This window comes from Balaenoptera ricei, chromosome 17, assembly GCF_028023285.1.
Source record: "Balaenoptera ricei isolate mBalRic1 chromosome 17, mBalRic1.hap2, whole genome shotgun sequence".
Classification (NCBI taxonomy): domain Eukaryota; kingdom Metazoa; phylum Chordata; class Mammalia; order Artiodactyla; family Balaenopteridae; genus Balaenoptera; species Balaenoptera ricei.
Window position 1 is genome coordinate 11,023,812 of NC_082655.1, and position 27,239 is coordinate 11,051,050.

Genomic DNA, 27,239 nt, shown 5'->3' on the forward strand with positions numbered 1-27,239 from the left:
TTGTATGTAATTCTCAGTGTCATATTTTTCTGTTAACAGCTAGTCACCACACCCAAAATACATAGTTCAGTATGTTCAAACTTCACAAATATCTTTTACTATATAATAGTCAAAATATTGTCCTTTGTCATGAATTCCCACTTCATGAATTCAAACTATGATATGTGTCTACTATTGATGTTATGTCTGTAGTTTCACAATTCCATATGAAAAGTATAAAACTGCTGTTTTTGCATGTAAAACTATTTTTCTCTACTGCATCTGGTGTAAGTATAAAAGTTATGAGGTGTACCTTTTTTTTTTTTAGTGTGTGTCTAACTATGACTTTGGAGAACATGGTCTGGCTAAATGTGAAAAAATACTACTACCAAATGACAAACTCTGATTTTTAAAAAATCATTTAACTATAATATCAGTATTTGCTCCTAGTAATACCTTTATAGCTTTGGACACAGACAGGGTCTTTTTAATTTTTCAGTTGACTCCTCTTGTGTAATTATTTTGTCATAACATTTTCATTAAAAAAAAAAAATACATGATTTCTGAAAGGAAATTTGAAAAATAAGGGAACAGATATGAAAACACAAATTCTTAAGTTGGCTTTGCATGTGAATGTTACTTATTGTTGCTGTAGTAATGTCTTAAGTATGTTGAAATTAAAATTTGATACTGTACTTGTTAATTTAAAAAATATAAATGGTATATTTTTGACTAGTTGGCAGGTTTAATAAATGGAATTGAATTATGACTTGCCCCAAGCACAAAATAAAGTTACAGGTTTTAGGCATTTGGACTCCTAGTTTCATGTGTGAACTAAGTTTGTAAAATTTTTCTAAGGAAAGGAATAAATAGATCGTTGTGTATTTATGGGGAGGTGGAATATGTGCAGAAAATTCTAGGTAGTAGTTTTATATGATTGGTGAACAAGAGATTTATCAGAAATGTTCTTAATTCGTATTATAAATTTGGTCTGCCTCCCCTACCTCCAGAGTAAGAGAAAATTTTAGCATGGAGGAATTCTGACATCAAAGTTGCTCTCTAAAACATTATGGTAATCATAATGTTCATTATTTTCAGTGCTTTATGCCTTATCTGTAGTATTGGATATAGTCTAGTTGGAAAGATTTATGAAAAACTCAGTTTCATCACAGAGTGGCCAATTCTCCCCTCCCCCACCCAAAAAAAGAATCAAATGTATTGAATAAAAAAGATTTATCCTTAGAGAAACAAATGACCAAGGTATTGAAAATGGGATTTTTGTCACCTCGAGTCTAACAGAGAGAAATCCAGAATTATTCATCTATTAACCTATGTTTTGTGGCTAACACCACAGGTAGTGGAAATGCCCATATGTTTGTGTTCCTGATTATGTTTTTTATAAGTATAATTTTCCATTTTTCCTCTCACTCAGTCCCAAGTGTATAGGAACTCGGTTTTTGCTTTAGTATTTCAAAATTTCAGTGATACTATTGTATCTTAAAGTATCTAGTTTTTAGTAGCCTAGTGATTCTGGAGCAGTTTCATAGTTTGAACTCCTCTGCACAGGAATCTGGACCTTTTGTTCATCAGCAGAGAAGTTCATTGGTATAGAATATAAAGGTCTTTAGAAAAAAGGAGCATCTAAAACCTTTTTTTTTTTTAGTTTCTAATTTTTTTATATCAAAACTCAGTCATTAAAATGAACTTTATAGGAAAATAGTTTATGTCTTAAACCATAGATGAGCAAGATGTATTAATAGGCCTTTCATTTCTGTTGCATTAAAATAGATCATTACTCATACATTTACAGTCATTACTGTTAGTGATGCATATAGTAGAAGCAGTGATTATTAACACTCACAGTTAAAATTTTTGAATTATAATCCTTTTTTGTTTAATATACCACGTCATGATTTGTAACTTAAATAGTAATGTTTGGTGTCCCCTTGCTTCTTTGTGATATTTACAAACTTGAGGATAGTTATTCAAATGTAGAACTATGGAAAAATTGTCAGTCTTTTCTAAGAAGTGCAAAGTTAGCACTGGACAAAATGTTAGTCATCTTTAGAAAATCGGATTAATCAATGCTTAGAGTTATTACACGTACTAAAAAAAAAAAATCATGTGACGCTAAATTTTCTTGTGCTTTCCTGCTATTTAGATGCCCAGCCTACAGAGTCTGAGAAGGAAATTTATAATCAGGTGAATGTAGTACTAAAAGATGCAGAAGGCATCTTGGAGGACTTGCAGTCATACAGAGGAGCTGGCCATGAAATACGAGAGGTAAAGCATGTTTATACATTTTCCAGTAAACTAAAAATTACTATGTCCCTCTTTTTAATCTCTGTTATTTTCTATACTTTATTGTCTGTTTGCATATTAAATATTCTATTTAAAGGAAGATCACTTGTATTATTTCAAAAGTGGTTGCAGTGATATAAGGGGTAAAAGGAAAACAAGGTTCTATAAATATGTAATTTATATATATTAAAGAAAAGTTTATTTTTTTGGTTTATTCTCACACCTGAAATTTACAGTATCCATGGTGGCTATTTATATTGTGTTTGGAGGGGAGAACATGAGACTTTCTGTGGCTTTTTTTGGTCCTGCCAGTCTATTTTTCTGCTCCTCCTAAGCTTCCGAGGAGAAAGCTGAAACCATCCTTGTGATCTGGACCCCCTCAACTCTGTCTGATGACTTGATACCACAGAGCAAATGTTTGGTGTGGTCTCCCTCAGCTTTCTTCTCCCAAACCTCTGAACTTATCCAGGTTTCCATCCATCTTTTTTTCCATTTCTTCTGGTTTTTTTGTTTTTGATTGTTTGTTTTTTTTTTTCAGAAGAAGCTGTCTCTACTTCTTACCAAGACTAACTTCTCTACCTTTGTTCTCCACCCTCCTCTGGAACTTTACTCTTTTAATTTCCTTCTCTTAATTACATTTTCTTTCTTTTTTCTTTTATTGACTCCTTCCCGGTGCATGTACGCATATACTCAAGTGTCCTGTACTACCCAAAGAAACTCCCTGGCCTCTGGACCTTATCTCTCTTTTTCTCATTACATTTCTTGAAGGCATAGCTCACACTTTGTTGCTTCATTTTTTTCCTGCCCTTGTGTTTCTGTTATTCTTCCCTGTAACTAATAGTGCAGAGGTTTTCAAGGATTGATCTCTTGGGTTTACAGACCATATGGAACCTGATTCCTCTAATGACATTTGGAGTACTAGTAAAGGAAGAAATAAGCGCACACACCTGAAGACACTGAGTCACTAAGTGTTTTGGACTGAGGGGCCACAGGTTTGGGTGATTGACTGGATGTTTAATGTAAAGGAGAAGGAGGAGTTAAATGATTCCATGGTGTCTAGTTTAGATTAGCAGTTGGTGGTGTCATTAGCAGGGAAGTTATAGATAATGTGAATTCCATGTTTTACCTCTCCTTCACTGGACTGCTTGTTTCCTGAGTGTCTCACGTACGTACAGTTACTTGCCTTTGTTTTTGTCTGGAATATGCCCTTCTTTTTTTCTTTTCCTGTTCAATTGCTATCCTTCCTTCAAATCCCAATAATCTTCTACTTCCCTGTACTCTTTTGCCATAGCACCTTGCACATGTTTTTTTATGGTAGCCATCACTTTTTTTTAAACCATTGATATATGATGTCTGTATCTCCACTGCTGTACCTCTAGCTTGAGGAGGGTAAACTTGGTTTCTTACTTATTTTTGTGTTATCAGCACCTAGTATAGTGCTTAGTAAGCAGTTAGTAACTGTTGAAGAAATAAATGCAAGAGCTTTAGATTAATCTTGCCAATATTATTAGCTTGAGTAAAACCTTAAGATCTCAGTAAATGAAGGCATGTAACCATTTCTGTGAATTTCAAGTTCCCTAAACATATAAAAGCTGAGTATATACCAAATATATAAAGAACAGATATAACTACCAAAACTGCCATAGGTCAATGTGAAGACTTAATTGACTTAGTAGAACAACCATTCTACCTATGAGAAAACACACAATAGAAAAATGTTCAGGTTTACAATAAATGCCCATCACTGTCAAGAAGTTTTACTGCATTCAGTAATAAAGTGTTAAAAGTTTAATATTGGTTGGTTTATGAAGAAACAGGTAGTCTTAATGCAAGTGGTATTGTAGAATGGTATCTTTTTGGAGGTCAGTTTGGCAAGGTATAAAATTAGATGTGTAAAATTATTTATACTCTTCTATCAGATACGTAATTTTAGAAAATATTCTCCAAAAGGCTATCATTCGAGAGAGAGGTAAATGTAAAAACCTTTACGGCCACCTTATTCATCGTAGCAAAAATGTGGAAGCAATTCATAGAGTCGTTTTGAGGATAAAGTTAGATAATCCATCAGCAAAGACACATAGAAGCTGACACACAGAACATAGACTGAGAGTTTACTGTTATTACTATGCTAATGATGTGGATTATATATATATTTGTTTAAATAGTACTTTATTAAACATGATTCTAAAATTGAATAAAATTTGATTTAAGATATAATCTATTAAATAAATAAAGCTTATTCTCTAGAATAAACCACTAGAGAGGGAAATAAGAACTTTTCCTAATGCTTTGATGTATCCATAACAGTTTTAACATTTTTGAAAATGAAAGTTATAATACTTGCTCCATGACAACCTCACCATTGACATTTTACTTAAGGGCCCTTTTTCATGGTGGGCTATGATGGGTGCTGTACCAGAAATGTTATCTAACAGCAGTAAAACTGATCTGAGAGGAGAAAGAATCAGAATTATAAGGAGAACCATAAAATGTCATAAAAGAGCAGACAGTGTCTTCAGTTCTAAATCCAGGCAAGGCAGGGCCAGGGAAATAGTTAACTCTATTCAGTTATGAAAATGGGTGACATTTGCCGGAGCATTTTAATATTATGAGAATGAGTTGATATTTAGAAAATCATTTTTAGATCCTTGCAAGAAAGGTTGGATAGACTTCTGAGGAGAAGAAAATAAATTTTAAAATTCTATCTATATGCATATTTCCCAAGTAATAAACAAATTTTTACTACCTGATATGAAACCGTTGAGACTGCACTTGAGGCTAAAAGGATTTTTTCATATACATCAGGATACTATCACAGTCCCTTTGAAATAGTCACATTAATACAATGTGAAATAAGGGTTGTTACATGTTGTAATGTCTGGTTTTCTTTAACATTACAATATTTCTAGATAGTCATATAAGTGGGATTCATTTCAGACTCCTATTTGTTTATATAAAAAAAATCAAGAAAATTTGAATACAGTGGCAAGCTTATAAAGCAAATTGCTTAAACAATGTGTAGCCCATTTATTTAGTTTGTAGCTAATTTATTTGAAGCATCTTCTAAGTCTATCTGGCTTCAGTTTTATTTTGCTTTCTTATTTTTTGGTTTTGTATGGATGGAGTCAGAGTACTAGTGTCTTGGGAAAATCTAAATGTGCCATTTAGATTTCTGATATGTTATAAACAGGAGTTGGTTATGCGTTTCACCTTTCAGATGGTGTGTTTAGCTCATTTGAAGATGTTAGAGAAAGCAAACCAAGGTGTGGAAAAACGATGAAGAAAGGCATCTGTAAGCAAAAGGAAGATGAAAGCAAGAAAGTATATTTCTTTGGGAATAACCCTCTATATTTACAAATGATTGCCTGATGGCTTGGAAGACTGGACAGAGAAAGAGCATATTCATGTTTATTTTAGAGTCTCTAGATTATGTTTTATTTTCTCTCCTTTCACATTTGAAGCTAGTTTTTCACCTCATTCAGGAAAACCTAAAAAAACTTAGACTCCAGAATAGGATTTTGGTTACAGGGAGGGGATAAGTGACAATTTCTGAATCACATTTTTCAGGCTGATTTAGGTTTTTAAGTGTTTGGTAACTTTTTAAAAACTAGTTTGGACCCTGGAATTTGAATGATTGAAAGTTTATTAGCCTTTTCCCAGAGTTGGGTCTTATTTCATTATTGCCTGCCTTTTTTGGTTTCCTTTTATTCTATGAAAATAATCCTTAAAACAAAGAATTTCTAAGAAAGCTTGTCTGTGATATTGGAAACATTTTGGTTTCTTTTTGTGGCTCTAAAAAGTATCAAGGCATAATATACCTAACAAACATACATTGTGTCATTTTTTTCCCATCTATCCATATCCATTGCAAGAATAACGAAGACTGTATTATAATAGGTTTAAAGTATCCGTGGAGTTGAGAAGGCCACTCTTAGCATTTCTGGGTCCATTATTCTGAATTTCATGGACTGTACCAGGGTTTCCTGTGTTTGCCCAAACCTATATTTTAATGTAAAAATAATACTGTTGTGATTTTAAAAAAAATCTAACTATTTTTATTCTTTGGATTTTGAAGGCCATCCAACATCCAGCAGATGAGAAGTTGCAAGAGAAGGCATGGGGTGCAGTTGTTCCACTAGTAGGCAAATTAAAGAAATTTTATGAGTTTTCTCAGAGGTTAGGTAAGTTGAAAGTTTTGTCATTATGACTTGCCTAGTGAAAAAGACAGTTATTGATACTGGAAGTTATTTACAGTATTTTATGTTCATATTGCTAAACTTATATGTTTCATAGGTAAAGCAGCTTGGTAGACTATGAGATTATAGCACAATCTTCCTATCATCCTGTTCAACCAGGTGTTCAATTTATTTAGACCATTTTCCTCAACAAATTTTGACTTCCATAAGGAAATTTCTGATTTTTTGCAGCCTGCAGGGTGCTACTATGGGAAACAGCTTGGTAGAATTTCTCTCCAGCTCCATAGCACATCCTTTCCCATGTGTGGGGACTAATCCAAGGTCTCCTGGGTTATTTAGATTTTTGTGTTCTTAAGATCATGGCTGATTATGATCGGTTCATGTACCTAAAACTGTACAAGATGAGAAATAGGAAGCTAATGTTATATGCGAAGTTATCGAGGGAGTCGTTAAGTAACAAGAATTCATAACCATCTGCTTCTTCCCTCACATGGGAAAAATTATTCAGAGATCAGAATTGTGCCTTTAATACAGTGAATAAGCAAAATTGGAGTTCTTTTTCTTGGAGAAGGAGGAGGCAGAACAGGTAAGATTTAGCTATTGAGCTGCTTGTGTAATTTGAAAGATGTAAATTGGAAGAACTTTACTTTGTGAAGTTGGGAGCATAGGGGAGGAGTGGTATAGATGTGTGTCAGAAATTTGAAACATTTCAGTTTAAGTTTTTGATACGTGTTTTTATATAGTTTTGCTTTTTGAATCATATAAATGTGTTATATATTCTAAATAAGTACATACAATTTGATAAGGAAACCAGTACTGTAAGATAGAAGTCAACTGGGGGCTCATAAGCTAAATTTAGACCTGAGATACGGTTTGTTTGGCCCGCATGGTTTTTAGAAATTCCTGATTAATTGCCAGGTTTTAAAATTGGTAATTATTTGTGTTGTGTGTGTTTTAAGTCTTCGGTTGCTTTGGAAAAATCCATAGCTTAGCTAGCAGTTGAGCAATGGATCTGCCTCTCAGTTGGCTAAGCTAAGTGGCAAACCGACTCTGTGTCCATTAGTTAGGGCATGTGCTTTCTAGTTTGCAGTGGGTCTCTACTGCATCCTGGTTTTTTATATCTTGCTCTCTTTATGTCTTTATATTAGCTACTTGGCCATTTGTGTTTACAACCTCTGCTTCAAAGTTGAAGTTCTATTATTATTTTTTTTTAATTTGAGCTTTTTATTTTTTTAAATATTTATTTATTTATTTTTGTCTGCCTTGGGTCTTCGTTGCCGCACAGGCTTTCTCTTCACAGGCGAGCCATGGCTACTCTTCGTTTCGGTGCGCGGGCTTCTCGTTGCGGTGGTTTCTCTTGTTGCGGAGCACGAGATCTAGGCGTGCGGGCTTCAGTAGTTGCCGCGTGCAGGCTCGGTAGTTGTGGCTCATGGGCTCTAGAGCGAGGGCTCAGTAGTTGTGGCACACGGGCTTAATTGCTCTGAGGCATATGGGATCTTCCCGGACCAGGGCTCGAACCCGTGTCCGCTGCATTGGCAGGCGGATTCTTAACCACTGTGCCACCAGGGAAGTCCTGTGAAGTTTTGTTTTTTTTAAAACGCCCATATGTTTTAAAAAGTAAGAGAATTGCTATTTTTCCTTAGATGCAGTATACACTGTTAAATGCAAAGACAAATAATAGTTGAGATAGAAGTGTTTGTGTAAATTGTCCTTTTCTTACTAGAAATAAGAATTATCAATTAGTTTCCTGGAGCATGACAGTCAGTTCTTTCAGTCAAGTGTCTACGTAGTCTGTAGCTTTGTAACCTCAGAGAGCCTAGGTCTTTTCATTTTAGTTATCTTCACTACTTATTTAGAGTTTTGTTGTGTTGCTAGTTCCTAGATGCTTTTGAAGTTAAATTGCTTTAGATGTTGCTCAGGTCCTACTCAAGTTCATCTTGGCTTCTTAGCATTTGCCAGTTAAAAAAAAAAGAATAATTATAAAATAGACCAAACCCATCAGGCTTACATATTTTCTCATATTTTAACTACTGGAATTACATCAGTTTAGTGTTGTGTGTTTCGGCACAGGTGCTGGGTTCCATTTCAGCAGAGGATATAGTAACACAGGTAATAGTAGAAAGCTGTCAGTTTTTTATTCTGTCATGTGGGAGCCTTGAACCTTCATTGTGTAGTCTAGGGCTTCTGTAAAGGTATGAACAAAGTACAAATTTAAGATCTGGTGGTTTACTCCTCATCTCTCGGCCAGTAACCTGGTTTATAATGTTTCCAGTTTCCTTGCTGACAGGGTACATGTCTTTGCTTGCATGTGATAGGAACTCAATGTTGAATGAGTGAGCAAGTGATAGATTAATGAATACGTACATCTGATATATCAAATATGTGTCGGATATTCAGGAGAAGCAATAATAATGGATTTTAGGCTTTCAAGGCATAATGGCCTGTGTTTGAATTCCTCTGTTTGCAGTTATTAGCTGTGTGGCCTCGGCTACATCATTTAAATTCTCTGAGCTTCAGTATCCGATCTGGACCTCCAGTCAGTTGAACCCTCTGCTTTAAGTCCACTTAACCTCTCTTGTCTCTTTTCTTCCTACCTCACTGTTGAGCCAGAGATGAGGATAAACACCACAGACAGCACACAGAGCACCGCACAGCTGTGAAGATGCACGTGGTCCTTCAGAATTCCAAGACGGTTGCTTGGTTCAAGCACTACAGATAAACCACGGGGTGTACTCCAGAAGAGGGACGCTGATCCCTTGCTGGTTTGCATATTTGTAGACGGACAGGGAAGGGACCACTTGACTAATTTGGAAGACACTGAGCTTTGCCAACATGGTTTAACCTTGCTGGCACGGGAAACATCCTGTACTTGCTTGTTTCAGTCTGAGGCCTTCCCAGTTGAGGCAGCTATCTGAGCGAAGGTTGTGTGGCCAGACAGTACATAAACTGCTTTGTGTCTCCTCAGTCTTCCTGTTCCAGGGGCTTATAGGGGCCACCTCCAGGGGTCATAGTGCGTGAGTCTGTCCAACGTGTTGACCCCTTTTCACTGGGCTAAATTTATCAAAATCTGTTCAAAAGGTTCTGAAGTGCCCACGACAGTGGTGGTATTACCTCTTGGCTGTTTCAGACCCCCCCCGCACTCCATATCCTTTGGGTTGTCTTCTGGGGATTCAAAGAGTGCTCTTTGATAGTGGATGGTTGGCAGTTGGTGAGAATATATGGCTCTTGTCTGTAAAGGAGCCTTCTCTTCCTAGTCATCCGTTGTTTCCCCTTCTGGATCTGCTTTGTGGACTGATCTGTCAGTATTTCTCCATTCAGTCTCTTCCTTGCAGCCTTCTTACATAACTTTGGCTTCTGCACTGGTTTACCAGCTAATGTTTTCCAGAATTTAGGGCTTAAGTAGTCCACTAATTTCCTCCTTGCCATCTACCTTTTGTAAGAGTCATAACCACATGATTTTGTTTCAGGAGCTTCATCAGAGAGACCAATGCCTACATCGTCTCTTCTTTGACCTCCCTTTCTTTCTAACTCAGCCAGAGACCTGAGCCACCTTCTGAGATCCTCTGTCTCTGATTCCCCTCTTGTCGCAGGGTACTGTAGTCTAGTAGGACTGTCTTGTATCAGCAGAGGGCCCCAGGCTGATCTAGCTGCTTCAAAGGCAAGTAAGCAGCCTTATCATTTTGAGTTTCTCTTTCATGGCAGATGTGCCATTGAGGACTTCAGCCGTTCACGGACAGAAGTTCTCCCCAGTCATTGGCCATCCCAGGTCAGCCATGACCTGACTCACCCCTCGGTGTGGGGCTGAGGAGTGTCTCCCTTTCCCCAGAGCGGTGAGCACTGTAGATGCTGGACTTCACCCTGAGGCTGGATCAGATCCAGGAAATGAGAATTTCTTTTTTCTTTAACAGCTTGTAACAGTATTGGTGTTTTTTGTTTTTGTTTTTAAAATGGTTTTTCCTGTTCTCACATCTCTCAAACTTTGTTTTTCCACTTACATTAATGCTGACACATGAGATGAGTATTGGGAGAAGTAAGCCATTTTTCAAAAGAGCCAAAATTTTTTTCCTTTTAATTGATCCTCACATCCACTCTTGCACCTCTATAAGCCATCCATACTCCCACAATGTGTTCTCCACACTGCAGATGAAGTGGAGATATTAAATGCTAATCTGATGATGTCACTACCCTGCTTAAATAGTTTCTCCAGGGACATTTTGATGACACGGCCAGGGTGCTTATTAATGTGGCACACAGATGGTCCTCATGTTGTTTTAGTCTTAGGTTCCTCTGCTTCTTGCCTCTCCATTCCCCTGTACTGGTTGTCGTGCGTTTCTCTACTACGTCACGCTCTTCTCAGTTCAGGATCTGGCTCCCTGCCCTGTTTGCAAACTCCTGCTCGTTCTTAGTGCACAGTCCAGTCTCAGCCCAGATGTCGTGTATTCAGGGAGGTCTTTTCCTGAGTCTTGAACTAGGTAAGGTCCCGTTTTTATACCTTCCCACGGTGCTGTGCCCTTTTCCTTCTTTTTTTTTTTTTTTTTTTTTTTAATAAATTTATTTATTTTTTTTGCATTGGGTGTTCGTTGCTGCATGCGGGCTTTCTGTAGTTGTGGCGAGCAGGGGTACTCTGTTGCGGTGCGTGGGCTTCTCATTGCGGTGGCTTCTCGTTGTGGAGCACAGGCTCTAGGTGCACAGGCTTCAGTAGTTGTGGCACATGGGCTCAGTAGTTGTGGCTCACGGGCTCTAGAGCACAGGCTCAGTAGTTGTGGCTCATGGGCTTAGTTGCTCCACGGCATGTGGGATCTTCCCGGACCGGGGCTCGAACCCATGTCCCCTGCATTGGCAGGCAGATTCTTAACCACTGCGCCACCAGGGAAGCCCCCCTTCTCCTTCTTAACACATATCCCAGCTGTAGTAAGTTGTCTCTCTTCTCTGTATAATTAGGCTCTGTGTGGGCGTAGGGCATGTCCATCTTCATCTGTTTCCCCAGTGCCTGGCACATGTTAGACCATCAATACATTTTCTGACTTACTATAAAGAAAAAGATAGTAGCTATCATTTGGAGTTACTGTGTGGATTACAATTAGTGTCTAGCTCAGTACCTGCCACATAATAGACACATAAGGAGTACTTACTGTTGGTACTGATCAGTAAATTAATCTTTTATAAGGTTGCAGAAGGCTAGTTAGAATGTCACTTTTTTTGAGAAACGGTTTATTATGGTGGAAAAAATAGGGCTGTGAAATCAGAAACACCTGGCATTTATGAGCTATACCCTTGGGGGTCTAACCTCTTTGAAACTCAGTTTATCCATCTGTAATGCCGATGTCATAGTTGATGGTGGAAGTTAAATGACAGACTAGGTTAAATGCATAAGTATGAATGTTGGTTCATAATTGGGTCTTCATAAACGGTAGAGTTGGTATTTTTTAAGTGAAAGGTTGATGATCTGACATAAATTTGTTATCACTAATAAATATTTGTTTATTAATCTAACATTTATTCATAAATGTCAGATGACCATCTAACTCTGCAAGCTCTTGTTTTCTCTGAATAGGATCTACCATTGTTTTCTGATTCTGCAATCTGTAACTGAAATAGTTTGATTTCTGTGATTTTTTTTTTTTTTGAAGTGCAGTCAGTATTTCCATTTTTAAATGGAATATAAAATAAAGTGCTACGTCTGGCATTCCAAAAGTAGCAGTTGTTTCAAAGGAACAGTTTTATTTATATAATAAATTAGAATATTTATATTATGGTCCTGAGATACCAAGTTCTAAAACACTCAGAGAGCTAATTATTAAAGCAAATATTTGGTTTCCTTTAGTAACTGAAAGAAGGCAGTTTGTGTTTATAAATAAACAGCATATTCAAAGTATGTGAAGTTGGTAATTCATTCACACCCATGTACCGATTTGTCTCTGTGGCCACAGTGCCCCTGAAGAAGTTACTCAGCTGTAGTAACAGTTACCATTTCATAAAAATCAACACAGTAGAATGTGAAAATAATATAAAATTTGTCCTTTGATCCTGGTATCTCATTCAAATTCACATTCCGCATGATTTTGAATTTGTGTTTACAGAAATTGAGTGAGTCACTTCAGGGTTTCTATTCTAGTAAACAGTATTCAGTTTGAGTGTTACGTTTAGATAATCTGGCTTTTAAAGAGACCTTACTTTTATGGGAATTGAAATCAAAACATTTTAAAATCGCTCACGTTTTAATAAACAAATATCAGATACAAACAACATTGTAATCTTTTTATTCTTTAGAAGCAGCATTAAGAGGTCTTCTGGGAGCCTTGACAAGTACCCCGTATTCTCCTACCCAGCATCTAGAGCGAGAGCAGGCTCTTGCTAAGCAGTTTGCAGAAATTCTTCATTTTACACTCCGGTTTGATGAACTCAAGGTAGGATTGTCCTGCTGGTCCTCATTGTTATGGAAATCAGGAGTCTTTCAAAGAGCACTAGGAGGAGATGCCTGGAGACCTTTTTAAAATGTGTTTAAATGCCTGCTGGTCCTTAGCAAAAATGCAGGATTTAACAATTATGCAGGCCTTTTGGTATATACATAGCAAACAGCAAATTACCCAATATTCAGTTTTCATTTTTTAATTTATTTTACTTATTTATTTTTTGGCTGCACTGGGTCTTCGTAGCCGCGCACAGGCTTTCTCTAGTTGCGGTGAGCAGGGGCTATTCTTCATTGCGATGCGGGGGCTTCTCATTGCGGTGGCTTCTCTTGTTGTGGAGCACAGGCTCTAGGCGCGTGGGCTTCATTAGTTGTGGCTCACGGGCTCACTAGTTATGGCTCGCAGGCTCTAGAACACAGGCTCAATAGTTGTGGCACACGGGCTTAGTTGTTCCGCAGCATGTGGGATCTTCCTGGACCAGGGATTGAACCCGTGTCCCCTGCATTGGCAGGCGGATTCTTAACCACTGGACCACCAGGGAAGTCCATCAGTTTTCATTTAACTTCATTTTAAAAATCATCTCTGAAACAACAATATTCACTTTTTCTAATATATTTTTTTCTGCTCATCCCCACTTTTTTCAACATTGTTCTATATAAAAATGTTAAGATATTTTTTCTTTCTCTCTCCCATCCCCCTCCCTCCCTCCCTCCCTCCCTCTCTCTCTCCCTCTCTCCCTCTCTCCCTCTCTCCCTCTCTCTTTCTCACCACCCTCCTTCCTATCTACCTACCTACCTATAAATGTCCTTTTTGCTGGAAGGAGTGAGAGTGTAAAGAAAGAAGCATTAAATTCCGTATCAGGAGACCTTAGCTCCACTTTAGGCTCTGGCACAGTAACCAGTTATGAAGCAGGTCCTTTGACTTTTCAGCACCTCAGGTATCTTGTCTAGAGAGTGGAAGAGCTGGATTCCTAACTGCAGCATTTTATCAACATTGTATCATAGACAATTATTCTCTTTTATTAATACTTTGAGCACAAATGATTTGTATATACAATTTTAGTCTGTTTGAAGACTGCCCTGTTGACCATATATATACTTTATTGTAATAACCCAAAATAAGTGCCTACACATTCCTTTTTGTTTTTGTTTATTTGGTAATATCATTTTTGGTAAACAACCTTTTAGTATATTACCTGAAATTAATGAAAAGAAAGAAAGAAAGTATACTGACTGTGACTGAAAAACAGTGTGCACAGTCTTCTATGTTCAGTAATGACTGAATACGGTGTTATGTAACTTAAGTGCAGATAGTCATCTTGGATGATAACGGTTTTAGTTCTTAAGATGATATTACAAATTAGGGAATGTTACTTAACTAATTATAACTATTTAGTAGATCTTTCGCTTAATTTGTGTACTATATTTCGTAAATAATACCTTTTTCTTTCATAAATATCTTCTTTAGATGACAAATCCTGCCATACAGAATGATTTCAGCTATTATAGAAGAACATTGAGTCGTATGAGGATTAATAATGTTCCAGTAAGTTAATGCTTTGAATTACAGGGTGGTAATAATAATTCAGCTCTCAATTTGTTCAGTTTAATCTTTTGTTCATGCATTCATTCATTCAGATACAGCTAAAGCTAGTAGTAAAGTTAGTAATTATGGGCATCCACAGCTGTGGGAAGAAAGAGCAAAATGTAGCAAACCATGTTGTTTTTACCTATTTTTCCACCCAGTCCCTTATTCCATAACTAATTCAGTAAAATTGCTTTTTGCCTATATAACATTGATACTTACAAAATTCCTCTTTGTATTCTCATTTTAACTGCACGAAAATTGTGTGAATTAGTGGTTATGAGTTATTTGTCCCCATATTCTTAGAATGGAAGAGTCCTGGGGAGAAATTGACCAGGGACAGGAGAAATACTAACACTGGCAGGAAGGGAAAGTGAGGTCCTGGACGTCGAGCACGTCCGTGTGTGACGTGGCTGTGTGGGAAATGGCTTCTGTGCCTGTTGCTTGGCCAGCATAGCATCTCTTCTGGTTTGTTAGCGTCTTGACTTCTCCTCGTGTTAAGCTGTTTAATACCCTTTTCTCCAGGATGTTAAATGCCATAAGTAAAACCTTAAATATGAAGAAAATACTATCTTTTTCTCTAGATATTTTGAGGACCTATCAATATATTGTGCTAATTGGTATGAAAAACAGAAAATTCCTAGGATCAGGCCTGGCCTCAAGTAGATAGTTTAATAAAGAAATACTATATAAGATTGTAAGGAGTGATAAGTGGCATAAGAGGTTAAAAGAAAAAACAACCAAAGGAGACCATTGAATAAATATTTTATGAAGTAGTTGCTCTAAGACAGGCCTGGATTGGAAGAAAGATTTCTTTTCCATGAAGCCTCTGGTATATGCATTAGTTTGCTTTTGCATAGACCGGTTTCTTCTGTGAGGCTGACCTTATCATCTGTCTTTTTCATACTCACCATGTAAAATAAAATAAAATACAATCACCCAATCCTCTATTATAGCCATCCTGCCATGCTTCAAGGGCAAAGGCATTGAAATCATCTTTGTACTGTCTTTTGCTCTCAGTAATTATAGGTAAATCCAGTCGTTGTCAAGTGACATCTCTCTCACACCTCTTCACTGCCCCCCTTTCCATCTCTTTGTACTTCTATCCCAATTGAGAGCCTAATACGCACTCTCTTTTTGGCAACCATTCTATAATAGGTGTAGAACTTATTTTCTGACATACAGTCTCTTTTTGGTACAATCTGCCCACTATCATTAGTTAAATTTATTTAGAAGATTGACTTAATTGTTATTCCTTCTTTTGACACTGTAAGTGGCTCCGCATTCCATATAGAAGAAAAATATGACCTTAAGCTAGGACTTCACTTACTCTAGGATTCAGTCCTACCCCAGCTTTGCTTTCCAGCCCTTCTTTCAGTAGTTGCTGTCCCTTATTACACTGACTACATTGACTTACACTCTACCAAGCTCTTGAAAGCGTGCTCTTCCGCCCGACTGGTCGGAATACCTTGTGTGCCTGCCCATCATCACCTACAAAAAAACTCTTCCATGAGTCCACTTTAGTTTCCTCCAGTCTAACTTAGTCTTCCCCTCACCCCCTCTTTGATCCCTTGTCTCCTAGCATGTCATTGTGGCTGCTGTGCGGGTACTTACGTGCTCCTAGTAGAGGCAGGTACGGTGTCCTAGGCATCGGTCCATCCTCCATAGCATTTAGGATGATCCTTTGTGTACATCAAGGTTTTATTTAATTGCTTAATATCATTTAAAATATTTTTAAAGAAGTTAATCTTTTTAAAAATGGCTTAATATTATTTTTAATCTTTTTATTTTTAAAGAGTATTTAAGTATTGTGTGCATTTGAGGGTCTACAATATAAGAGTATTTATTGGATTAATTTAACAAGCATTAGATGGGCACCCTGCCTAGGCTCTTTTATAATGTTATTTAATAACTTATGAACTGATATCAAGTGTCTTTATTTTCCACACAGGCAGAAGGAGAAAATGAAGTAAATAATGAATTGGCAAATCGAATGTCTTTGTTTTATGCTGAGGCAACCCCAATGCTGAAAACCTTAAGTGATGCCACAACAAAATTTGTATCAGAGGTAAGCATTGCCTAGGAAGTTATTCTTTGTGTTGTTACTCTTCTGCCTGTCTGAAGATAGGATGATCTGAGCGAGACCATGACTTTAAAGACCATCTAAGCTGATAGACTGAGATGCACTTTGTGCACTGGGTCTGGTCCTCTTCCCTGAGGCCCACGTGTGCACATCTACCGCCTATTTGCAGTCGCCCCTTGGATGTATAAGCCACACCTCAGTAGTACCATGACCAAACTGAAGTCTTTTTTTTTTTTATTTTTTTAAATTTTTTTCAAACCGAAGTCTTGATTGTTTTTCCCAATCCCGCCTTTTCTCCAGTTTTCCCTATCTCAACTAACAGTAACACTGTGCAAGCAGATAACTTAAGGATTATCATCCTAAATTCCTTCCTTTATCTCACCCCCTATATCCACTCCATCAGGCAAGGCAGTCTTATTGGCTCTTCTTACAAGATATACCCTGAATCTGAAAACTTAACCCTTTGCTACCTCTAGCTACCTCTCCAGATCAGCCCACCACTTTTCACTTGGATTTCTGCATTCATGCTCTGACTATTCTTATTTCTTCCACTCTTGACCCACTGCAGTCCTTTCTCCAGAGAGCAGCCAAGTAATTTTAAGACATAAACCACATTCCCTTCCTCCTCTGCTTAAAATGTTTCCAGTGACTTCCCAGTACTTGTAGGATCAAATCCAAGTACCTTGTGGCTATGAGGCCTTGTCTGCATATTGTGGTTGTTTCCACTCAGCTCTAGAATGTAAGGGCTTCTTGGGAGAAAGGAAGCTCGTAGCTGTTTTGCTCATAGCTGTATCCTCAGAGCTTAGGACAGTACCTAGAATCTAGTGCATTTTTTAACAAAATTAAGAGTAGGAACCAAATTTTAAAGTTGCTAATTTTTCATGTTTTGCTAGATTTTAAATTTTTCTTGAGTAATAACTGTTTGTCACTCTTACTTTTTTTGTTCTCCATACACTTTTACAGAATAAAAATTTACCAATAGAAAATACCACAGATTGTCTAAGCACCATGGCTAGTGTGTGCAGAGTCATGCTTGAAACACCGTGAGTATTCACTGATCTTTTTCACTTTAACAGTCCTGTTGAAATGATTGTCCAGATGTGAATAAGTTGTATTTGGAAGGTGGAAATAAAGTATATCCCAAGTATGTAATGCTAACATATGAACAAAACTAAAATAATTTGACAGCTTAATGTAAGTTCTAGTTAAGTATATAAAGTACATTTGATCTTCAGGTGTGTCAGACCAGTCAGACTGACTTAGACTCTTCAGAATAGGGATTTTTTGTGTGCTTTTTTGGGAGTAGGGGAAGAGCTTAAAAGCTCATCTGGTTATGCCTCTCATAAACATTATCGTTCCCTTTTCATAGAGAACTTTGCCTTTTTTTCCTAGAGGGCTAGAGTTGTTCTACTTATCCCTTTCTCTCAATATTAGGTCTCAGTCTTCTTTTTTTTTTAAAACCCAACACTCACCTAAATTCTCTTCTGGGTTCCTCCTCTCAAGCCATTTGTAACATGTACCACAGTGTTGTCTGTCTGGATTTTCCTGTCAGCAGGCAGAAAGAATTCCTCCTGTGTTCCTGAATAATATATGGTTTTACTAGATAACTTCAGGTTTTGTGGAGCTTTTTATTTTCCAAAGCACTATTTTATGCTCATCTTATTGGAAAACTTTATGAAGTAAGAGGGCAGCTGCTAATCATCATATATCATCATTCTCATTTAGGGGAGTAGGGTCCTGGGAAATGAAGGGGCTGATGCACAGTAGCTGACCTCACACGTGTGCTTGGATGTCTCCATTCTGGTTCTGGACTCTTTCTGCTATGCCATGCTGCCTTTTATGTAGACAAAAGTGCTATTTCCTTTTTCCCATTTGAGAGAAGAATGTAATTGAATTTTAGGAAATTAAAATCCAGTAATACAATAATGTGTTTACATCAACTTAGCCCCTAAATAGCAAATGTACTTTCTCTGTGATGCTAGTGGCTTTTTCATCATATTGGTGATGACAGCCTTTCAGAGCAGCCATCCCCAAACTTTTACTTTGGGCCACTTTTTTTTTTTTTTTTTTAATAAATTATTTAAATTTTAATTTATTTTTGGTTGCGTTGGGTCTTCGTTACTGCGCACGGGCTTTCTCTAGTTATGGCGAGCAGGGGCTACTCTTCATCGCAATGTGCGGGCTTCTCATTGCGGTGGCTTCACTTGTTGCAGATCACTGGCTCTAGGCATGCAGGTTTCAGTAGTTGTAGCACGTGGGCTCAGTAGTTGTGGCTCGAGGGCTCTAGAGTGCAGGCTCAGTAGTTGTAGCGCGTGGGCTTAGTTGCTCCGCGGCATGTGAGATCTGCCCGGACCAGGGATCAAACCCGTGTCCCCTGCATTGGCAGGTGGATTCTCAACCACTGCGCCACCAGGGAAGTCCCTGGGCCACTTTTGATTTCTCTAAAATTGTCTCATCTCCGCTAAGCAGAAGGGGTAATATACCAACGTGCATAGAGAGACCAGAATATGTAAGTGATAACTGCTCCACCCCCGTCATTTCTCTGGGAATCTCATTGCAGAGAAGGTGGGGCTATAAGCTTAGCGTCCCTTTTAGATATCAACAGAATACAACTTTGAGCGTCAGTCAGCTCATGAGTTTGTGATGTGCCTCATCCATCCATATCTTTTCTACCCTCCAGGGAATACAGAAGCAGATTTACAAATGAAGAAACAGTGTCATTCTGCTTGAGGGTAATGGTAGGCGTCATAATACTCTATGACCACGTACATCCAGTGGGAGCATTTGCCAAAACTTCAAAAATTGATGTAAGTTATATTTGTTTTATATAATTACCAATAATTTCCATAAGTGGAAACCATAGGCTTTTATTTAAAGAGCTGGCAAGCTGCACTCTGTCACAGAATTTATTTTTATAGTTTGTGATAATAGTGGATTTTGGTTTCCTCTCTCTTGCGGTATTGCGGTATTTCTTATAGCCTACATACAGATGGAATAGAATGATTGAAGGATAACTGTACTGTCTTTTAGAGTATCTCCTCAATACTGATAAGTGATACTTCTGCATATTTGGCAATATGTGTAAATTTTTTTTATTGTATCCTTTCATTCCTTTGGCCAAAGCCCATTTTAAGTGATTTACTTACAAAAGTATATTAAAAGCCAGTCGAGGTGCCTCAGTGAAAAAAGTTGAAGACTGCATATTTTCCCTCCTCCTCCCAGTCATAATGTTTTGTGGCTGTAGCCTGGGTTTCTCTACTTTGTAATTTCTCTCCTCACTCTCACATCTGGTTCATAAAAATTATAACTTGTATTTTACTGAGAATTGTCTTCCAGTTACCCCTTGACAGCTAGTTTCAGGCTCTTTGCATTTCACATGTAGACTACTGATGACTAGGCCGTCTTCTTGCCTTCGCTCATATCTATTCTACGTAAAGAGAACTAAGTCAACATTTATTGAGTGATTACTGTGTCCCAGGAATTTTAACATTTGTTCTCTCATTTAACTCTGAAAATACTCTTAGGATATAGGTGTTATTTTCCCTGTACTAACAGAGAAATAAAGTTTAGAGAGGTAATATAATTGCTAGTGAATGGTACATGGATTCTGATCCCACATCTCCATGGCTTCCAAAGCCTGTGGTATTTCTACTGTGCTATGCTTTTTCACGATAATCAGGCTCACCTTCCTTACAGATCATCTTCATTGAGTTGTTCCCTTTCGAAATAGCCTGTAACAAGTCCCTGCCGCCATCCCCATCAGTTCCAAATGAGTCCTCCTGGCTTTTGAGGCCCTCTGTAAACTCCCCTGTGCGAGTCATCTTGGCCCTGCCAAATAACTGTCCTCTGCATGTGATGAACTTTATTACTTTTGTCATGGGGTTCGTCTACCTGGAAGGTGTCTTTTCTCCTTACCAGTGTGTCCATTCTGTCCTTTAAAAGGCTACTCAACACCTTTTCCAGGAAGTCCTCCCTTTAGTAAACCCTTGGTTTTCTCATTAGTGTGGGTGGTGCTTCAGTTTGTCTGATTTGGTTCCCAAAAAGTTTTGTTTGATTGACAAACTGAAAATAACACTTGGGTAGATTTTTTTTCCCCTATTCTAAGGATAATTATTTTGACATTTCTAGTGTGTAATTTCTCATGAGTGCATAGTTATGGAGCTGGTTTAAGTATTAACTATTTTGAGAATGAATGTTAGATGAAAAATCGATGTTTTACCTTTTCTGTTTCCTTTTCTACTTAGATGAAAGGTTGTATCAAAGTTCTTAAGGACCAGCCTCCTAATAGTGTAGAAGGTCTTCTCAATGCTCTCAGGTGTGTATACATGTAAAGGTATATATGTATAGAACAAATGTATTAAGAAAATGCTTCAAAATATGAATAACACATGAATATAAATGTTAGAAATGTGAAGATCTCATTTTGCTTATTGGTAATCTTGCTTTCAGATATTGGTTACAGTATTTTTATAATGAGTGTGTGTGTTTGTGTGTGTATAAATTAAAATAGCAGCTTCATTTCTTTGCTAAAGAGTTTGGCTTTCACTTTTTGCCCCCCTTGAAGCAAGGATTGCTTATATTTTGTTTTTTAATGAAAATAATTGTAAATAAGATTCAGAAAACAGGAAAATTTAAAGAAAAAGAAGGAAATAATGAAACCTCACTATTTTGAAATAAACCACTATTAACATTTTGGTATATATCCTTCCAGAGTTTTTCTTTTTTAAACACTTGTATATAGTCATAGCTCTATATAATAGTTAATCTTTTTACAAAATAATACCATACAAACTGTTTAATAACTGACTCTTTTCCCTTAATATAGTATAATTACATTGCTGTGTTCATAATACAGATCTCTTATTTTTGTGCATTTCTTTTCTTTTTTTAAAAAATGTTATTTATTTATTTATTTATTTATGGCTGTGTTGGGTCTTCGTTTCTGTGCGAGGGCTTTTTCTAGTTGCAGCAAACGGGGGCCACTCTTCATCGCGGTGCGCGGGCCTCTCACTGTCGCGGCCTCTCTTGTTGTGGAGCACAGGCTCCAGACGCGCAGGCTCAGTAACTGTGGCTCACGGGCCTAGTTGCTCCGCGGCATGTGGGATCTTCCCAGACCAGGGCTCGAACCTGTGTCCCCTGCATTAGCAGACAGATTCTCAACCACTGCGCCACCAGGGAAGCCCCCTGCATTTCTTATAATATTTCTTACAAGGAATATAAAGTAGTCAGTCATTATTTGATGTCTTCTCAGCTTAGACTTACTTGAGTTAGTTACTGAAGCTCCTAAGAATCCTGTAATATTTTTAAATGAAAATATCAGCACATTATAACATCTTGACTACAGATATTTAATTAGTAGTATAAATTCCCTAACATAAAAGATGATTTGCTTGTTACTTGATTATTTTGTGTTTGAACACAAAAATTATATGAATGCAGAAATATTCATTTAGTGACTTTTTGAGGTCATAGGCCATCTTTGCTTTTCACTGCAGTGCATTGTAGTTCACATAATAGAGTAAAATGATTTCCAACTTAATACTGTATTCCCCACATGTTTTGTGAGCAAAACAGATTGTTATTCCTTTTGAATACTTAGTCACCTGGTAAGTCATAAAGCAAAATCTAGGATGTGTCATTTCAGCTGAGTTGGAACCATGAAATTATTTTATTAAGATGATGAAAAGTATTCTATAAGCAGTGACCGCTGAGTAAAGGAGATGTATTCTAAACGAACACCAAACGCTTAAGGAACGTAATGTAACAACAAAAATTCTTATAATGTCAAATTATTTCAACCGTTAAGCCTATCAAAAACCTTAAGTTTTTACTCTGGAGATTTCTCATTGGTTTTACCAGTATTTATGGTTTTGTGAATCTTTCCTACTTGGTCCCTTTCTGAGGACTCCCTGTGTCCCAGTCAGCCTGATTTTTCTCCCAGGCCCTTTCTTTCTGATTGGTTAGACTCTTCCAAAGCCAGCAAGTGACAGGACATTTTCTTAATAGTAAGAGGTAATAGAGGTCAAAGAGGTTTTAGTATTACATATTTCTTTACCCTGAAGGGACTGTGCTTCAAACACTAATTTAAAAACTCAGAGTTTACTTTTATTTTTCAAAGTGTAAAAGTAGTTTGGTGTAGGGGAAAGGAGGGCAGTGGCGGTGAGTGAAAGGGTGCTGAAGTCTCCCACGCAGCAATCTGTGTTTGAGGGAAAGAGGAAGAGAGGCACCACTGAGGCAAGAGCCACCTGTCGGTTTTAAGTTTTCTTTCCAAATGTATAATGGAAATCAGAAAATAAAAGTTTATTGCAGAGATAACTCTTGAACTGTTTTTATTCATAGTGAAACACATATTCTGTGTCTGGTTCTTAATTTTCACCTGGGAGGTTTTGTAAAGTTTATCAGTATACTTGTTGCTATGTAGTAGTGGTTATAATTAGTATCATTTTTATGTCACTGTACCTTTACAGTGCAATTTCATGTCTGTGGCTTTATTGAATCTTTACCACAGCTTAGTGAGGTAGGTGGTGGGTATGGGGTGTTGGGGGTATCTGCATCATACAATAGTTACCTTAAGCTCTTGAGAGGCTTAAAGATTATATAGCTAATAGGCATTGGAATCTATTTTCGAATTCAGGATTTTATTCTTGAAATCCCATATACTTGATGCTACATCACTGAGCCTTAGGTGTACCATGAGACTGCACTTCAGTGTACTTTGGAATTATCTGGATGGAAAGGGACATGCAGATTCCCAGGTTACCACCTCCACAGAGTCTCTTCATTAGGTCTGGGGTGGGGCTCAGGCATCTCATTTGATAAACACCCTGTCTGTTGTAGATAATGCTGGAATTTTGAGAAACACTGCTGAAACTAAAGCAACCTAACCCTTAATATGTTTCACTCAGAGCAAAGAAGATACTGTTAAGAAAGCATTTTGGAATTCCCAAAGTGCTGTGGAAGTGCTGTTATTTCTGCCTCTACAAAATGGAACACATTTTTGCTGCATTATTTTCTTTTAGTGAATAGCTTATTTATTAGAGATGCTCACTCCATCATTTTACTCAGAGCCAAGTTTCAAATAGGAGTGTAGTTGCATATATATATATATACACGTTGCCTATTTTGAGTGCTTTTCTGTGGTAATGATATAGTTCCCACCAGCTTATACTATGTGCTTAAGAGAAAGCAACGAGCCATGTCTACATTTTACAGGTGGGGAAATGGAACCAAGTGCCTTTGATTAAAAGAGAGACAGAAAATGAAAGCTAGAGCTGGGAGTTAGGTTCAGTGCTAGATAATTGCCTTCTTCATTAAGTTTAAAAAGAAAGGTAAATAATAGTTGCTTTTCTTCAGTAGAAGAGTCATATGCACTTGGAAAAGGACTTTGTGTTTATGCATAAAGTAAAATAATACCATACATGTTCATCCATTATTTTCACATATGTTAGATGCCATTGGCCTTTTCTTGATAGGAGTGTGAGGATGCGACATGCCTCTGGATCGGCTCTGTCCAGGAGGCTCTGAGAACTGCTGCAGCTTGTGATCACATCCCTCGGGAGGAGCGAGAGCTCATATCTGGGTAGCGAGGAAAGCGCTCGCCACTCCTGCACGGGCGCAGTGCACTGCTGAGTAGTCGTGCTTTACTCTGCAGTAGACGTTTTGTCGTGCCTGTTACTTGGCTCTTTCCACTGTGCAGCTGTGTAAAGGAGATGGAAACAACAGAAATGAAGGAATGGATGTTGAAAATTCTTATTTCCTGGCATCAGTAGGATTATGTATAACGATATATACGTTATCTGCACTTGGGAAATAAAACAGAAAGGTTAAGTCTTTGCTACATCACCTACCACTTAGTGTAAAAATTCTCCCGTATGGAGTTTTCTTTCAGGCTGGCTGCTTAGCTTCTTGTCTTCCTTCCACAAATACTAATTGAGTACCTGTTACGTGCCAGGCTGGTGTCTGTTCAGCAATACGAGAACAGTATGGAGGTGACCTCTGAGTGAAATTGTAGAGTGTATCACAGACTTACTAAAGCACATATTTATTTGTCTCTTTACTCTCTAAGGATTTACTTGAGTTGAGGTACTTTCTTCAATTTTTAAATTGGTTTGAAATGAACCTAACGAGAATTGAGTTTAAATTTCTTTAACAAGGAGAGACCATCCATGTGTATCTGCTTAAAGAGATACATTTCTTAAAGATATGTGAAATGCTTGTAAACCAGGTTAACTGATCCAGCATTAAAGTTCTGTGTGAATTATCTCCAAAATATATCCCACGTTCAGGCATTGAGCACCTGTTTCCGTTGCTCCGAATCTGGTCCAAGCCTTGGTCACTGGGACCCTTTCCCAGCCCCCTGGTTGGCCCCTCTGCTGCTCCTTCTCCCTGCACGTCCCCCTCAGCAACCAGAGAGGAGTCACACATCACCCCCTTGCTCGGCATCCTCCACTGGCTTTCATTAACCTCAGAGTAATCTCGAAACTCTTCACTATGGCCTAGAGTGTCTGCGTGACCTGGTCTTTCTTTGCCTCTAAGGCCCCACCAGTACTTTCCTCCTTTGCTCCTAATACCCCTTCTGTAGGAGTAGTGTATTATCATCTTTCTCCCTCTGCTAGGTGGTAAGCTACTGGAACAGTGCCTGACACACAGTAGGCCTGCTTATTGAATTTCTGCCATTAAAAAGAATCCTATGGTGAATCTTCTCATAAAATACTAATCACTCTTAGGGATTCTTTTTTAGGTTCTCAATTTGCATTTACATACTTAAAACAAAACACATCTGCCTGGAAATAAGGCACTTAGAGAATTGAAACATTTTGGGATATGACAGAACTGTCATAGTTGAACTGTCTTAAATACAGAATAGAACAGGGGTTGGCAAACTTTTTTTGTAAAGGACCAAAGAATAAGCAAGTATTTTAGGCTTTCTAGACCATGTGTTGTCTGTCACAGCTATTCAGCTCTGCCATTGTAGCAAGAAGGTAACCACAGACATTACCTAAATGAATCAGCATGGCTCTGTTCCAGTAAAATGTTATAAACACTGAAATTTGAAATTCATGTAATTTCTATGTTAACACGAAATACTATTTTTTGACTTTTTCTCCCAACCATTTAAAAATGTAAAAATATGCTTAGCTCACAGGCCCTACAAAAATAGGTGGTGGGTTGGATTTGATCCACGGGCTCTAATTTGCCAACCCCTGATATAGGACAACAATTATTTTCCTCTGAGTGAGAAGTTACTTTAGAATTTAACCAGGTAGTTTCAACAAGGTAGTTCTAAATAAGTTAAACAGCCATTGGATATTCTGTTTAAAAGGTGAGAGGAGCATAAGCTAGCAGGACCTGAACAGGGTTAAAGCTGGAATGAAAAGGCATAATTTTGTGAGAGAAGATTGCCTGGCCAGTTGCCTCTCTTACCATAATTATAGCAACCTGATGCAGGTTATGTTTGTTTGTTTTTTAACTCCCTAAAATTGATGTTTTTTCCCTTTTAGGTACACAACAAAACATTTGAATGATGAGACTACCTCCAAGCAGATTAAATCCATGCTGCAATAACAGTTCTGGAATAAGCACCTGCTGTAGACAGAAGACAGTATTCTGCAGTGACTGAGAATGCACAGTTTTTAGTGATTGCAATTACTATCTCATTTACTCTTGCTTTTTATTTCTTTCCTCTGTTCCTCTCCCTCTTTTTTAATCATATTCTTGTTCTTAAGACTTCTTTTCTGTGCCAAAATCAGTAAAGTTATACTCTGAAGGGATGTTGTCCTTTCAAACAGGCCATCTAAGGCAGCTAATTATGCATTGCATTGGGGTCTCTACTGAGAAAAATTCTGTGACTTGAACTAAATATTTTTAAATGTGGATTTTTTTTGAAAACTAATATTTAATATTGCTTCTCCTGCATGGCAAAACTGCCTATTCTGCTATTTAAAAACCCTCAATGACTTTATTTTCTACTGCCGCTTTTTTCATGTGCAGCCAAAATGAAAATGTTTAAATTAACTGTGTTGTACAAATGGTACCCAACACAAACTTTTTTTAAATTAGTAAGACTTTTGTTTAAAGTTTTAAGTTTGCATTTTGACTTTTTTTGTAAGGATGTATGTTGTGTGTTTAACCTTTATTAACTAATGTTAAAAACTGTGATGTGTGCGTAGAATATTACGTATGCATGTTCATGTTTAAAGAATGGCTGTTGATAAAATAAAAATCAGCTTTCATTTTTCTAAGTGTGGCTTGGTTTACTGGTGTTATGTTTTTAGGCTTCTAGAGCTTTCCCCATGTATATTTTTATGGAACGTATATACACATTACATATTTTTTCCTTCTTTTAGAGGAGGGCTGGGTCTTTTTTCTTTTTTATCATTTTAATTGCTTTTAAAATCTTGCTAAGCGCAGTAAGACTAGTGATCTTGTCATACTTGACTTTTTATCCTCGATTTACTCTTGTATGGATGTAGTGACAAGGAAAACTACACTCTTGCTTGATAGGCATTTTCCAGGAGCGAGAAGGTAGCAACTTGAAACAGAGTGTGGAGGAAGAACAGTCCTTATGACTGGGAGGAGAGTGAGTATACGAGGGAATTCCTGGGAGAAGCAAGATCACTTGTTTCAAGTGACAAGAACAAGGAAAGAAACAAGGAAACTCGCATGCTTATTACTTGAAGATCATAA

The 27,239-nt window shown here is 37.6% G+C and overlaps 1 protein-coding gene across 5 annotated transcripts in view; it reads left to right on the plus strand.

Annotated features, from left to right (window-relative positions):
• Window positions 1–26,791, plus strand: part of CYRIB (CYFIP related Rac1 interactor B) — a 150,608-nt gene extending 123,817 nt beyond the window's left edge. For 4 of the 5 annotated variants that reach the window (XM_059901878.1, XM_059901875.1, XM_059901879.1 and 1 more), the window contains 9 exons: window positions 2,141–2,262; window positions 6,356–6,461; window positions 12,747–12,883; window positions 14,354–14,431; window positions 16,422–16,538; window positions 17,517–17,596; window positions 19,234–19,360; window positions 20,798–20,868; window positions 26,054–26,790. In XM_059901878.1, the coding sequence (XP_059757861.1) occupies window positions 2,141–2,262; window positions 6,356–6,461; window positions 12,747–12,883; window positions 14,354–14,431; window positions 16,422–16,538; window positions 17,517–17,596; window positions 19,234–19,360; window positions 20,798–20,868; window positions 26,054–26,117 (902 nt within the window). In that variant the 3' untranslated portion in view covers window positions 26,118–26,790. Of the gene's footprint in view, window positions 1–2,140; window positions 2,263–6,355; window positions 6,462–12,746; window positions 12,884–14,353; window positions 14,432–16,421; window positions 16,539–17,516; window positions 17,597–19,233; window positions 19,361–20,797; window positions 20,869–26,053 lie in introns of all 5 variants that reach the window. The other variant, XM_059901876.1, reaches the window with a different exon arrangement.
• The last annotated feature ends 448 nt before the right edge of the window (window positions 26,792–27,239 follow it).